This window comes from Equus caballus, chromosome 11 (assembly GCF_041296265.1).
Source record: "Equus caballus isolate H_3958 breed thoroughbred chromosome 11, TB-T2T, whole genome shotgun sequence".
NCBI classification, from domain to species: Eukaryota; Metazoa; Chordata; class Mammalia; order Perissodactyla; family Equidae; genus Equus; species Equus caballus.
Window position 1 is genome coordinate 2,301,459 of NC_091694.1, and position 15,348 is coordinate 2,316,806.

The window sequence follows — 15,348 nt, forward strand, 5'->3', positions numbered from 1 at the left end:
CTTTCTTATAATACCTACTCTACTGACCAATTGATTTTAAGGTCACTTAAATTTTGAAACCAAATTTGATTTCTTAAACTTTTTCCTTCTGTTAGTTCTCTTTCCATCTTGATGTATTTTTCTGTCATCTCAATATTTATCTTTTCTTTTTCACAGAGACCATTTTTATATAATTTCATTGAGGGTACAAAGCATGTGCTGCCTCCTTTCCAGAGTGTCTTTGTTATTCATAAGAAGCCCCTTCTGACCACACCTGAGTTTATGCTGAAGAGGTGACCCAGGGTAGGGCCCAGAAAGACCAAGCACTGGATTGGAGAGTGGGAACTTTCCACCCCAGGCCACCCTCCACCCTCCACCTCCGCAGTGAAGGGTGCTGGAGACGGAGCTCTAGAGAACTCCTGAACAAGGAGACTCAGAGAGCGGCCAGGGTGGTGAACACACCAACATGCTTTCTTGGGGGGGTGGCGCACCTCTGCTCTGTCCAACGTGCAGGAGCCCCTCTCCTCAGCGGCTTCCTGGAGGTCTTGCTCTAGCACTCCCTGTGCAGCTCCAGCACGCGTCTGCACCTGGGCTCAAGCTGGGAGACACGGGAGAGGAAACGACTTGTCATTCCTGTTTGATTTCAGTCCCCAAACTTGAGCCGCTGTGCTTGCTGGCTTTCCAGAGTCCTCAGGAGCTGGGCTCTGTACTCTGACCGGGCTGTGCTTAGCGGGGAGCTGCAGCCGCTTCCTTCTTCCGAGCGGGCACAGGAAGTCCTCTTCACGGAGTGCTTCCACCGACAGAGGTGCCATCGAGGCTGGCACAGAGGGGCCTACTTTAACCCCGTCCTTCTGAACTCGAAACACACTGCCAGACACATTGGGCTTTAAGTACTCCTTTTTTAAAAGGAATTTTGGGAGATAGCTGAAAGTGGCAATGAATACACTGTTAAAAGTAAAACAAGCAAATTCCTTGGCATTTCATTTAATCCAGTAGGTTTAAAAAAACAAAGAAACAAGCAAAAAACCCCATATGAAACTAGCGCATAATCATCTGGAATGTGTAACTCAATTAAAAAGTGTGCCATTTGGTATTACTAGAAAAGAAAGTAGAAGACGACACTTTCCTAATGTAGAAGCTGTCAACAGCTGCTGCTGTAAATGTACAGAACAGCTTAGTCTCTTTAGGAGCTTCCCGCCCAGCAGGCAGGACAAGACACAAATGACGTTCAGGGGTCTGCTGTCTCAGGGTTGCCCTCTGTGCTTCAGAAGCCAGCCAGCTAAAACAAGAACTAATGATTTCACTAGTCAGAGAAATTCAGACCAGCACCTCATCCGAGCTTGCTGCCACACAACAAAGGTGCTGCCCTGTATGTACTGCTCTGGGCTACAGCCCCGCTGCCAGAGACGGGCGGGTGTCCCAGGGGCCGGTAAGCACCTGCAGGGTAAATGAGCCGCAGGGCACAGCAAACAACTTTCAAGGGAACAGTGCTAACTTTGCAAGGGTTCTGGCATTTTAGTTCAGAAGAGATTAAAAAGTCAAGACAATTGTGGTTATAAGGAAAATGTCTTTAAAAAAAAGAAATAGATATTTAAATATTTGGTAGTAAACATCATAATGTCTGTAATTTACTAAAAACAGCCAGAAAAACAAAACAACACAGCAAATAACAACTATAAAAGTTGGGTGAAGAGTACATGAGGGGTTCATTTGATTATTCCTTCAACTGTTATGTAGAATGGCTGAAAATTGTCCTACAATAATAAAAAGTAAACAAAGAGAGAGAGTCAATACAGACATTCCTACACTGATGAGCCGAGGTCAGGAAAACATTCAAGGGAAAGACCTAATTTTTAAAAACGTCAGCAGTTTGTTTCTACATCTGAAGACTGCCAAGATTTAAAGGGGGGGCTCCGGGCCTCCCTGCCCGCCAGGCTCATCCCTGTGATCATTAACAGTTGGTGCTGACAGAGAGGCCACTGAATCGGTTTGCAAAAGCAGAAAACCAACAGTCTTTTGTAAAAAGGCATATTTCTTCCATGGAGGTGACTCTCCAGCAAAGGAAAGAGAAACACACATACAACAAGCCTCAGAGGGGTTCTTCCCAACCGTTCCGGCACCCGCTTCCACGCAACACCACCTTGTGAACTTAGAATTGCTCAGGACAACTTCACATTCTCCAGGCTCCTCAGTCTGATTCAAATCCTAAGGTTTTTACCTAATAAACTAAAAATAACAAGGACTGTGTTTACACTACCTTCTGACAAAGATGAGAAGTGAACAAATACTAAACCTGCCTGGAGGAAGCCAAGCTGAGCCAGGAAGGAGGCAGCCACAGGGGACAGGGATTTTGCACGTGACACACACACAGAGCTCTGATCCCCCTACCCGGTGACTCCTCAAGAGCCCTGGCTGCGCAGCTCTAAGTTAGTAGGCATCTTCTTGTGCCATTCAAAACCTGCTGATAGTGCTGCGAATGGCTGCAGGGTGGCAGAGGCTGCGACGCTTGAGGACCAAGGTGCTCTAGCATAGGAAAAACAGTGCTGAATGGCTGAAAGGGAACGTTTCCTAATAAATGCACCTATTTATTTTCACACACAGTAGACAGGCTCTCATCCATCCTTGTCTGGATGTACGATGGCCTTGTGGCATTCTATGAAGTTAAAAATTAAGTGCTCCTTTTAAAGAACCAAACACTTAAATCACAATCTTCTACTATGTTTATTCTTATGATATTTTTCTTGTCTGATTTGCTCCTTTTGTATTAAGAAGCTATGCCCTTGACCCTCATCCTTCCTCTACAGCCTGAAGTTCACTCTCGTGTCAATTCATGCCTGTGTCCACCAGGATAGAGGAAGTACAGGCCAACAAGAGGCCGCCACCTGCCTCAGTGAGTGACAGGAGGGTGCCGCAGCAGCACCAAATTCCTTACCACTCACCATTCAGGTGACAACTTCAGAAGAGCTGACCCTATTTAAAAACACAAGCCTATGATACGCAGAGAGCAGCAGTGCTTGAGAGCGACACAGCCGACCCGCTTGGGTCACTTCAGTCAGTCAGTCCCTATTACAGGGAACCGAAACTGATGTCACTGCAGAACTCTGAATTCCCTGCACGTCTGGCGGCCCCAAGCCAAGCCCTGACTTTACTCCAAAATACAAGTGAAGGCAAAATCGACTGTAGGAATTTTAAACAGGACTGGAGACCAAGATAAGCTATGCAGTATCACAGCTCCTCCTGCAATTGAAGGACACAAACGAAAACCCCTCCCGTGCATTACCGAGGCTTTACTGGAACAAAGCAGGCATTAATTTCTCTTTCCTTCCTACACCAAGTCTTGTCCCTATAAGGAGGCTCCTGGAAGCTGAGAGTTGGCTCAGGACTCTAGTCAGTCGGGTTGTCCAAGCCCAGTCAGTTTAGAATTAATTACCAGATCTCATTCTCAGGCGAGGTCGCACTCCAGGTCTCATGGAGAATGCCAAACTTCTCAGTGGCTGCTGAGCTCCCACTTGAGAGAACGCACGGCAAAATTTGCTCTTAAAAATATCCACAAAAAGGAGGCTCTTATGAATAACTTCCATGTGTTTTGAACCTGGAAAGTTCTTCCTATTAAGAAATTTGCATTCTTTGACTCAGTTACTTCTCAGCAGCAGCAGGTTTAATTCCTAAATCACTTCCAGGAGGAAGGGCACAACAGGAGACCAGGAAAAGGGTTTGCTGTTCAGGGTGGAAGCCATGAGCTGACCCTGAGACAAGGCAACTGAAGATAAGTGGAAACACGCACCCCTCCATTGCCTAGGTTCTCTCTGCTCCTCCTCACTCAGTCTACCCAGCAGTGTCTCCTAAGGATTCAAGGAAGATTAAGACTGGGACAGCATCATTATTAAGTATGTCCTGTAGCCAGACAGTTTATACATTTGCTGTTCTTTTCTTTTTTTGAGGAAGATTAGCCCTGAGCTAACTGCTGCCAATCCTCCTCTTTTCGCTGAGGAAGACTGGCCCTGAGCTAACATCCATGCCCATCTTCCTCTACTTCATATGTGGGACACCTGCCACAGCATGGCTTGCCAAGTGGTGCCATGTCCACAGCCGGGATCCAAACCAGTGAACCCCGGGCTGCCGAAGAGCAACGTGCACACTTAACCACTGTGCCACCGGGCCGGCCCACATTTGCTCTTCTTACTGCTATTTCACAGAGGAGAAAGCAGAGGTTCAGAGGGTCTGAAATTACCTAGCCAGTTGCGTGGCTGAGCAAGAGCGCCTCCTCTGGACCCATGTGCCACAGCATTCCCACATGGGCTAAGGCAACAGAACTCAAACTCAAAATAACGTACAACTGTATTCCTCTTGACAACTAAGAGAACGTGTTCAATGCATCATCTCAAACTCAATCGGGGAGAGCAAGAAGAAAAGAAAAGAATGGCAAGACGAAAGCTTATAAAAAGAGAGTCACCTAGCTGTGCAAGTGAGGTGGGAGCAGGGGGCAGAGCAAGGGATGCAGCGATGAGCTCAGGAGCCAACTGACAGGAAGCGTTTGCATGTTCCTTTCTAACGTGTAAAATAAAGACAACAGAGAAGCAGCAGAAAGAGCAAGGGAATGAAAAGTGTGAATATCTCAGACAACAGTTCTGGTCCAACATGCTGTCATCCACCTTTGCTAAGAGCCTTCCAGGTACACCATGTCCCGAGTCTCTTTCTTCACGGCTGACGTGCCAGCTGGTCTAAACGGCTGGGTGCTGGGCTGCACAAGTGCAGGACCCTGGCTAGAAACCACAATCTACGCAGTTGTCTTCCTTAGGATTTCAATCTTAGTGGTTTTCATGTCTCACAGTTAAAGTTAAACTGATTTTGTACACATCCTCCTCCCTTCTAACATCTAAGTTCCCCCTGTATGCTTTTCTTCACTCGTGTCTCCGAGCACACTTAAGGAAAATAACGCCCCCAAAATATGTTTCCAAACATTAATAGCACCAACATGATTTAAATTTCTTGTGAAGTAGATTGATAAGTACCAGATCCTTTAGCTGCTTGAGGAACCGTGACTCTGTGCCCATTAACTTAACAGAAGCAGATGGACATGAAGATAACATTGCTGGTCCTGAGGACCCGGTGGGGGAAACCAAGCCAGAGGCACGAGAAACTTCCACAAGAGAGCAGGTTAGCAGACGAGAACCGCAGCACTATCAGTCAAGTAGAGGAAATGACGTCCAGATAGTCCATCAGCTTTTCCAGGTTCTTATAGCATTAGAATCACCAGAAAAAAGTCCCCATGGGGTGGGGCTGAGGAAGCGCACTGTCAAGAAACTGAGCGACCTCTGGGCCATCTGGTAGCAAACAAGCGAATTCCCACTGATTTTCCAATTACCTTTTAAATGTAAATCGTGTTCCTCAACATGCTTGATACACAGTTTGTCCTTGTACTACTAACTGATGCAGGAAGCTTGGAAACAGGCCGCGAGGGTGTTCATTTTGTCACTCTTGCTGATTTTATCTACTCATGCTCCTGGTTCACGGTTTAGACATTAGGCCACAGCCTCACGGCACTATCCTCCACTGGGACGCTCTCCAAACCTGCTCCTGCAGCCCCCAGAAGCAGGTGAACCCCACTGTCAGGAAGGGGCAGTCTCTGAGCACACAGAATTTCACATTTCTTTGTTTACACAGGAAAACCCCAACGGCATCTGAGTTTTACCCCCTGCTCCTATTAGCCAAGTGTGCACGAGCATTGAAGAGGAACGTGTAGATAGAGATGCTGCCCCTCCAAGGTGTCCCTCATTGACCCCAGGTCTCGCTCGTCAGCGCTGCCAGAAAGCCATGCAGGTCCCACTCATCACGGGACACAAAAGTGCCTGTTTACCTGGACAGGTGCCTCAACGAGACATCACATGCCTTGAGGACCGCAATGGTGTCCTGTGATTTATCGTCACTTACTTTTGTGGATAATTTTGGTATTTTTAGGGGAAGAATTTTATATCTGTGCATGGAAAGCGAGTTTACCACAACACACCCATGCAAACAAGAGTTCTGCCTGCTATGCCTAGTCTGACGAGGTCGTTCAGGTTGTGATCTGTGCGGAGGTGGGGTAGCGCGATGGAGTGTGTCACAGCCTGTCACTGAACCTGTGCACGAACTCATGGCACTCCTTCTCCCGTGATGCGGCAGGTGCCAGCGTAAGGCTTGTTTTTGCACTAAAGAACAAGAATATGGTCCAAGCTTTTGACAGTGGCCGATCTGAAGTCGGCACACCAGTTTGGTTCTTCCTTAGGCCAACAAAGAGCAGCGTGTTCATCTGCCTTGTGGGTCGCACGCATTTCAGGTTCAGTTAGTGCTTTTGTCCTCCCTCCAGTCCTGCGATTTTACCATCCTAATCCTGAGTGAACATTCTTTTATCGTTGTTTACAGTATGCGATGAAGAAAAAACACCATAACATTAAAAGAGAAGAAGGAAAAACACTAAAAAGATTTCTTTGCACTTTATTTATTTATTTATTTTTTGGTGAGGAAGATTGGCCCTGAGCTAACATCTGTGCCCATCTTTCTCTACTTTATATGTGGGATGCTGCCACAGCATGGCTTGATGAGTGGTGTATTGGTCTGCGCCCAGGATCTGAACCTGTGAACCCCAGGCTGCCAAAGTGGAGCACGTGAACTTAACCACTACGCCACCAGCTGGCCCCTCTTTGCACTTTTTAAACTGCTACTTTTGAACAAGGTGGGTAAATCACGACTCCCAAGAGGCACCCAGCAGACAAAGTCCTGCGATTTTCCTCTTTCTTGGGTCTGGGTCTCTGGTTCCCTTAGGAAGAATCCAAAAAATCCACCTAAAGAAGGGTGATTTTCTCTCTGACACCAATTTTCACCTGCCATTAAAAACAGGATCCTAATAGCTGTTCCCAATATAAGAAGCCGAGAAGTGGCTGGCCCTGATATCCTGTGCCACAGAAAAAATGTGATTCTGTGTGGTTTCAAAGCTATGTTGGTAATTTGATTAATCCATAAAAGAAAATATATTTTTTAGAGTTATTATATACTCATCATAATTAAAACTGCAAACATTTATGGAGGAGGTACCAGTGGTCTCAGGTTTTGTCTTTTCTCAGTGTGATAAGGGGCATAATGAATTAATGTTTTAAATTCCCCACAATAAAGGAACCCCAGCTGCAGTCTATCAAATGTTGCCTTACACAGAACCACACTAAGCAAAGAGCTCTTCAACCTCCAGGATTCACCTTTGCTTTACACAATTCCAAAGTCATTCCAGTAACACATCTGTCATTCCTGTAGGAGACATTCTCAAGGTAAAAGATCAAAGTCCAAGGTATGGTTCTCTTAAGACTTCATCATGCCATTCACAAAAATTAACGCAAAAATGGATCAAAGACCTAAATGTAATAGCTAGAACTATAAAGTCTTAGAAGGAAATATAGGTGTATAAATTTTTATGATCTTGGATTAGGCAATAGTTTCTTAAATACGACATCAAAAGTATAAGCAATAAGAAAAAAATAGATAAAATGAATTTCATCAAAATGAAAACTTTTCCTACAACTAAGGACACTATCAAGAAAGTGAAAAGACAACTCACAGAATGGGAGAAAATATTTGCAACTATGATTTGCAAATCATTTATCTGATATGGGTCTAGTATCTAGGATATATAAAAAGCTCTTATGACTCAACAAAGGAAAAAGACAAACAACACAATTAAAAAATAAGCAAAGGATTTGAACAGATGGATAATAAGTGATATAAAGGATATGGAGAAAATGGAACCCTTATGCTTTGCTGGTGGGCATGCAAAATGGTGTAACCACTGTGGAAAACAGTTTGGAGTCCCTCAAAAAGTTAAACATAGAGTTACCATGTGACCCAGAAATTCCATTCCTAGGTATACCCAAGAGAACTGAAAACAGCTGTCGACACATAAATGTCTATGTGAATACTGACAGCAGCACTATTCATTCTCGCCAAAAGGTGGAAACAACTCAAGTGTCCATCAACAGATGAATGGATAAACAAATGTGATGTAGCCGCACAGTGGAACACTACCCAGACATAAAAGGCAACGAAGCGCCGATACAAGCAACAGCACGAGTGAGCCTGGAAAATATTATGCTGAGTGAAAGAAGGCAGACACAAAAGGCTCTGTCTGATTCCATGGATATGAAATGTCCAGAATAGGCAAATTCATAGAGACAGATAGTAGATCGGCAGTTGTCAGAGGTGAGAGAGGTGGAAAATGGGGAGTGACTGCCAATGGGTACGTGGTTTCTTTTGGGGTGACGAAAATATTGTGGAATTAGATAGTGGTGATGGTTGCACAACACTGTGATAATAAAAAACACTAAAGTTTACATTTTAAAATGGTTCAAATAGTGAATTTATGTTGTGTGAATTTTATCTCAATTTTCAAATGGCAAGGAAAAAAAAAAATGGCTTTTCATAATTTACCTAGTCAGAAAGTTAAGTAAAAATGAAAGGACTCTAAGTTTCCCAACTTTCAGGGCACTAGGATCTGAGAAGGTAATGGAGAGAAAGCCTGTTGAGTCCAGAGAAGAAAGGGATGGTTACCTCCCAGGGGCATCTCGCTCCGCCGATGGCCAGACAGACTCGCGATGTGGAGGCAGAGCAGGCTGCTGTTCGGGTGTCTGACTGTGGAGAAGCATCAGAGTCATACTGTAAAGGCTCCATGTAACTCGAGTCCCTTCAATAAATTCTTCTCCTTAAGGACAGCAAAGTAATGGGACAAGGGCCACTATATGACGTTGTGAGCTCTGACAAGATCAGAAACGGACCTGGAGCCTTCCGGTGCTGTCACGATACCTGTGGAGCCTATGGACAAGCCCTGTCCTCAATCCTGCCTGACCTACTCTACAGGGACGTGTAATGTGGCCTGAATGGTTAGGGGACGGAGTCCTTACTGGTAGTTAGTCAGTCAGTCAGGTGAGGTTACTTTTACATCAGCCGCACACACACTTCTCCAGGCCGCCTCCTCACTCTGAATACAAGAACAAACAGTAAAACAAATTATGTCTTTGCAAGAATGTCAGAAAAACGTTTTTGTCCTAGACCTGTTTGTATACTCAAGTTTTTAATGGTTTTCCACTGTATTAAAAATGATTATAAGCGAATTTGGAAATAACACGAAATTGATATATACAATTTAGAATTTCTTAATAATGTGTGATTAATAACTTAGAGTGATGCTGTCCAAAAGAACTTTTTGTCACGGCTTACCAGACAGATCACCGCTTTACTTTGTAATCAATAACTCAGCACTCGAGTCCACCAGATTTGGTCCAGATGTCACTGTGGACCTCCCATCACTCTGGTGGCAGATGATGCCGTCTTCATAAGCTGACTTGTAATACTAATCCTTTCTCACAGTGATTTACTGGACCCACAGAATATCTGCCTCTGAAAATAAATAAAGTTGTGTTGAAAATGATACTTTCATAGATGTGTGATTGGGACAGTGTAAATTAGAGCAACTTTTTGTTAAAGAAGTTTGGCAACTGATATCACAAGCTATACACTTTGACTTACTGATCCCATTCCTGGAAAGATATACCAAGAAATAATCCAAACTAAGGAAAAGTTCTATGACGCATTGGAAAGATGTACAGGAAAAAAAAAAAAAGCCTGCAAACACTTTAATTTTATAAGAACAGGGAAATGCTTTAAGTAATATTGTGTATAAATGGGATGGAATATTAAATTTGAAAATAAAATGCAGGTAACAATATAAAATGATAATCTTAAAATTTAAAAATAAAATGCAAAATATATATAATTCCAACTAAGTAATGTTATGTGCATATGTGGAAAAAGAGTCTAAAGGAATGTGGAGAACCAAAAACAGCTGACTTCTTAGTGGGTGGAATTATGGGTGGTTTTTCTTTCATTTCTTCCTTCTCATTGTTTACTAGTACAATATGGTTTGTACAATAAATTAAAAGAAAACAGAGTCTCAATCTAGTGCTCTTACAATGACGTGTCTTTCTGGGTCATTCGGTTTGAAGAGCAAACACCGGGGCTTGTGCCTTTTTTCGCTCTGAACCTGGTGCCCTGCATGCTTGACGGGTCAATTATAAGCCTAACATTGCGGGGTTGAAAGTGAATTCAGTGTTTAGTCATAAAAGCAGGGCCCACTCTGGCCCCTGCTTCTGCTGTACCTTCACTGCTTTCCACATTCTCAAGCACCCCCTGAAGAGGCAGGAAAGAGAAACAACTCCAGGGGCCTAAGCAAGGGAAAGAGAAGAGAAGACTATGAACAAGTGAAGGAAAACTAAAAGAGGAAAGACTCTGAAACACAGAAAACGGCTGAAAACAAGAGAAGATAACAAGCAGCTTGCAAAAAAGGCTTTTCCATTTCCTACTCTGCAGGGAAACATATCCCCCAGTTGGGGACCCGAGTAGGCGGCTGGATGTCACCAGGCTCCCGGCTCAGGTGGTGGCTGAGTGGAGGGAGAGGCCCAGACCTGCTGCCAGGCAGAGCTGAGGGGCAGGTTGCACCCTGGGGGTGCACACAGCAAGAGAGGGACGGCACCGAGCCCACGAGCAAGTGTGAGCACATGCACAGGGTGACCCTCACAGAGGACCAGGGCAGGAAGGCTGAATGTTGAAGGAAGCAACCTAATGACCTGGAAACCTTCCTCCCAGAGGGGAAGAGGAGGGGCATTCTACACGTTGGAGGACAGACACTGTGTCTGAGTCCTCTTTCATTTCTTTGTGGGACCTTACAGTTCCCTGCAAATGGGAAGACTTTAGTAAATAGTGCAGGACCGAGTCAACGCAAACGCCATGTCACACAGCTTCACAAGGGCATCACACCGTTCTGCCAGGTACTGGAAGGTCTGTAATGTCCCCAAAGGAAAGCTGCTTCTCCTGTGAGCTGTGGAACAGCGTCCATTAAAATGATGCCATGTAGCAACATCAGTTCACATGTATACAGCAGGCAGCATGGACTGGTGAAAAGAAGACAGGGTTTGCGCTCAGAAGAGCCAGGTTTCCATTCGCTCTGCTATAAATTAAGCTGTAAGCCTGGGCAGCCGCACGCTGAGCATCTGGGTCCTTATCAATAACACAGTGATGTTTTATGCATCACGCCAGCTTTGACTAGTCCTAGGGTTATTAGTGAAAGCAAATGTGAAGCCATATGGGAAAGTACTCTGTAAATCACAAAGCATTCTACAATTAATATTATAAAGGTCTACATTTATATTGCAGTTTCCACTTCAGAAGCACTTTCGCAGACAGCTTCACTTGTCATCTCCAACACAAGAAAGGGAGAATGTTATTATCCTACGTCAGAACACTGAGAACTAGAGATGCCGCTCGCTAACAGGATGGACGGGACCAGAATGGTTTTCAGATGGCCAGAGCCCCCGGTTTCTCAGGATATCATGGTGTCCTCAAGTTACACCAACAGGATAAAAGCCTTTTAAAAACTTGAGGTGTTTCTAATAAACCTGACAGTCCGTGCTCCTTTGAACGGAGAGGCAGGAAGGTGCTGGGGCAGGTGTGAATCAGAGCCTGAGCAGAGCCCGTCCCGGCACCGTGCCGGCTGACAGAGCGTGCAGCCGCGGCCCGTCGCCATGGTCTGGCGTGGCAGGAGAGGACAGAGCCACCGCAGCCAGAGCTGTTTGGAGGGGACCTGGCCAAGTCAACCCGTCTGAAGAAAGCGCTGCTGTGCAACAACACACACGCCGCTGCCCGGCTTGCATCTTCCAGAAAGAATGACTTACTGGCAGCCCCACAATGACAACATGTCCCGGACGGGCAACATATCTGTCCTGTTGGTCTGTTCAGAGCACCGCTAGGAGGGGAGACCTGTGCCAGAGGAAGCAACACCAAACGACATTTAGCAGCGACCAGCTGAGAATGGAGGGCTGCAGAAGCTCGGCGTGGAACCAGCCTCCAGGCCAGGCATCAGCTACCGCTCCAACAACATCCTCGGTGTGGGAAACGCCTCCAGTGGCATGCCTCAGAGCAAAGTACCGGCATAAATCAAAACAAAGGGAGGTCCTTCCCAACAAACTTCAAACTCAACAATCGGCAAGGGAGTGAGAAAGAACAAGAAAAACTGACCCATAAAAAGAAGAGACATTTTAAATGACTGCTTTTCCATGCACTCACAGAATATACTGCCTCAACAACCACCTCAGATATTAAAACCTACTGCCAGAAGACACTATTTACCACAGCAGAATTTAGTTGCAACTGCGGCATTCTATTACATTTTGCAGAGCTGCTGTGCTAACAGAAAAATCCCCACAGGCTGCAACTCTAACAGAATCCCTCAGAGGGTTTTGGTGACAAATTGCAGGTGAAGCCCCAATGTCCAGAGCAATAAATGGCATCCATGGCTGCCTGTGCTGAGTGTGGTGTGGGAGGAGTGCTGCCGAGCGTCACCGATTTGGCCACATGCCCCACCCGGGTGCTGCCTTCTCTAACATGAGAGACCTGTGGAGCGCTCTCCGTGTCTCCCGGTATCCCATGATGAGGGCTTTCCACTCTTTGAGAACGTGTCATTTCAGAAGACCTGCATTTATTACGGCAAGTAAGGGGTAATTACTAAGCGGCAGAATGGTAACAAAGCACACAGCACCCAAGTCGGGAAAGCCTGGGTTCCAATTGAAGCTTTGCCACTTGCGAACTGTACTGGTCTCGGGGAGTTATTTAACTTCTTTACATCTCGTTTTCTTCATTTACAGAATGAGGCTAAGATACCTATAAAATTGGAATTACTGACATTAAAAAAAACAAGAAGTCTTAATTTGTACCTGGTACATAATAAAAATGAAATAAAATAGTAGTTTCCTCTTAAGAAAAAATTTTTGCTCACTTATTTAATAATGACTTCTAGAACATTCTGCTATACACAGTCACAGTGCTAGAGCTGGGTGCCTTGGAGGAAACAAAATGAGGTCCCTTGCCTTCTGATGAGCACTCACGCACTGTGGCCAGCTGAAGCCCTAAAGCAGAAGGACAAAGGCGGCCGAGGAGGAGGGCTGGAGGGGAAGCTCAGATGGGGACCGACATTTGGGCTAGGTCCTGACAGCCAGTGAAGGGAAACAGGGCACCTCGGGAAGGGGCAGGGAATGGCAAAGGAATGCAGCTGAGTGCCTGCCGAGTGTCCCTCTGGTCACAGTGAGGTCCACAAGCAGTCACTCCATGAGCGGTGTCAACCCAGCACCGGGAAATCTGAGACTGCAGCATTCCAAGGGCTGCCCATTCCAATGAGGGCTTCAGAGAACCGGGGATTATCCAGGTTTGGGATGTGATATTAGGGAGCAAAGTCAAAGACAAAGACTTGTACTGACTTAGTCAGCTGGAGGCACACAGTAGCATGTCAAATGCAGGTCTAGTAAGTTTGGTTCTGCAGCAAGGGGGAACTATGACCTCTCGGCTCTTCGCATCTATCCACTTGGAAGTGAAAGTTGGGGGAATCGCTTCTCTGCTGGGTCGTGCTCCCATGCCCTGCTCTCCCTGAGTGACTAGAGATGGCCGACCCGCACAGATTCCACAGGGAAAATTCTCTCGTGTTGCACATTACAGCAGGCGGCCACGTCCATCCCGTCTTCCAGAGGCTGTTCCCACTGCTTTACACCTGTGGTCTCCTCTCCCTCGACTCCACAGGCTCCTTTTCTTTCTCTTTTTACTTATTTTTTTTTGGAGAAAAAGGGGAGCAAACGGGAATGAAATTAATAGAGACAGGTGATAAGGGAGTATTTTCTTGCCTGACACTGTGTATAACGCTCAAGACAACCCGAAGCCCTGTCTGGACTCATCCGAGAGGGAAGCGAATAAACCATGTTTCGAACATCTTCCTGTGGGGAGTCCAGACCTCTAAGAGCTTTGTACCAACAGTGCACCGCAGCATGCCTTCCTGAATAATAGGAAATAGGCTGTATTCACAACTGATGAGATGTTATCCTCAAATAAAGACAGCAATGATCGAAAAATCTGATCCCTAATTTTATAATTAATTTTAGCAAAAACTTAAAATATTTGCACCAAACATGTACTGTTAAAGAGTTACAAACCCATGTGAAGAACACAAGAGACAGCATGGTGAGGGTACTTGAAGACATCCCCAGCCTGCCCCGCCTCATCCACAAGGCAGTCCTGCTCATGCCCTGGAGACGGGGCCTTCCCTGGTTCTGCTGGCCCAGCAGCAGCTCTACCAGCCTCCCTGGCTGGGGAAGGCAGACTCTGCAGCTTTGACTGTCAACTTCTCCAGAAGCTTCTATAGGTCTCCTAAGGGGGCCGCCTCATCCCTGGACCCAGAACTAGCCCCTGTGACCAGCAGTGCTCTCCCATACCCTCCTCCTGTGCACGCCGGGCCTGCCCCTCAGTGCTTCTTCGAGCATTGTGACTGCTCTCCACAATCCTTCCACAGCTGTTCATGTTCCCTACCCGCCGAGAACTCTCTCCAGTGTCTGACTGCACCCTGGCTTCCCTTTCCTAGCGACACGACTTTTCTCAAGCTCTCCCGATACTTCAGGAGTAGTAGGCAGGGCTTCCTACTGCCACTTCTAACATAGGTTTTCAACTTCTTTTTCTTTTTAAAAAATAATCGCCTCCTTTGAGCCCATGCCACCCATCATACTACCGTCCTCTGCTCAGTTTTACTATCCACCTCCCTCCTTCCAAGTCGCTGTCATAGAGTCTGTCTAGAGTCTGGCTCATTTACTTCCTCTCCATTCAGTGTCCCATCATCATCCTTCTTGAATTTAACACCCACATCAAGGACCCATCTAACACAGTTCCTTCCTTTTCCCTTCGTAGGACTCATTCCAATGACCCCAAAACCCATGTACAAGGGCAGCCACATCCTAATCTTAGAACTCTTCTACCCCCAAGATCTTGAATTTCTCTCACCTCAATTTCATCTTCCATGCCCCCACCCCATCTCATCCTTACCTCCAATCCTTGGCTTCTTCTGGATTCCAAACCAATGGATCCCCCTTGGCTTGTCTCTCCCAGCCCAATTCAGTCTAAAACCCCCCTCAACCACTCCAATGACACTCTCACCAAAGTCCATAATTTCTTTACCCTCTGACCAACTGTCACCCACGGAATACCCCAAACATCTGGCTTTTGTTTGTTTGGGTCCCTAAACTTACTCTACTTGTGCATCGCTCCCAGCGAATCATGTGACTCCGCCGACTGGCTTCACAATACACCTGGGGCTTCAAGATCCAAGCAGATGCTCACTGCTGCCCAGTCTCTGTGAGGGACCATCTCATCCCACTCACCTCCTCAAAGGCCTCCCTCTCCCACCGCCCCATGCCATTTCAGCAGACTACCTGCCTTACCTAGGCCACCACCATGAACTCTCACGGCATCGTCTTCCATTTCAAA

At 46.0% G+C, this 15,348-nt stretch overlaps 1 protein-coding gene across 18 annotated transcripts in view; it reads right to left on the reverse strand.

Annotated features, from left to right (window-relative positions):
- Positions 1-15,348, reverse strand: part of RPTOR (regulatory associated protein of MTOR complex 1) — a 397,394-nt gene that overhangs the window by 179,689 nt on the left and 202,357 nt on the right. For 9 of the 18 annotated variants that reach the window (XR_011423115.1, XM_070226801.1, XM_070226800.1 and 6 more), the window contains exon 7: positions 8,551-8,631. The exons of the other annotated variants lie outside the window; for them this stretch is intronic. Coding sequence is in view for 8 of the 9 variants with exons in the window: in XM_070226801.1 (XP_070082902.1) it covers positions 8,551-8,631 (81 nt within the window). In the remaining variant the exon portion in view is untranslated. The remainder of the gene's footprint in view (positions 1-8,550; positions 8,632-15,348) is intronic. 18 annotated transcript variants of the gene reach the window in all.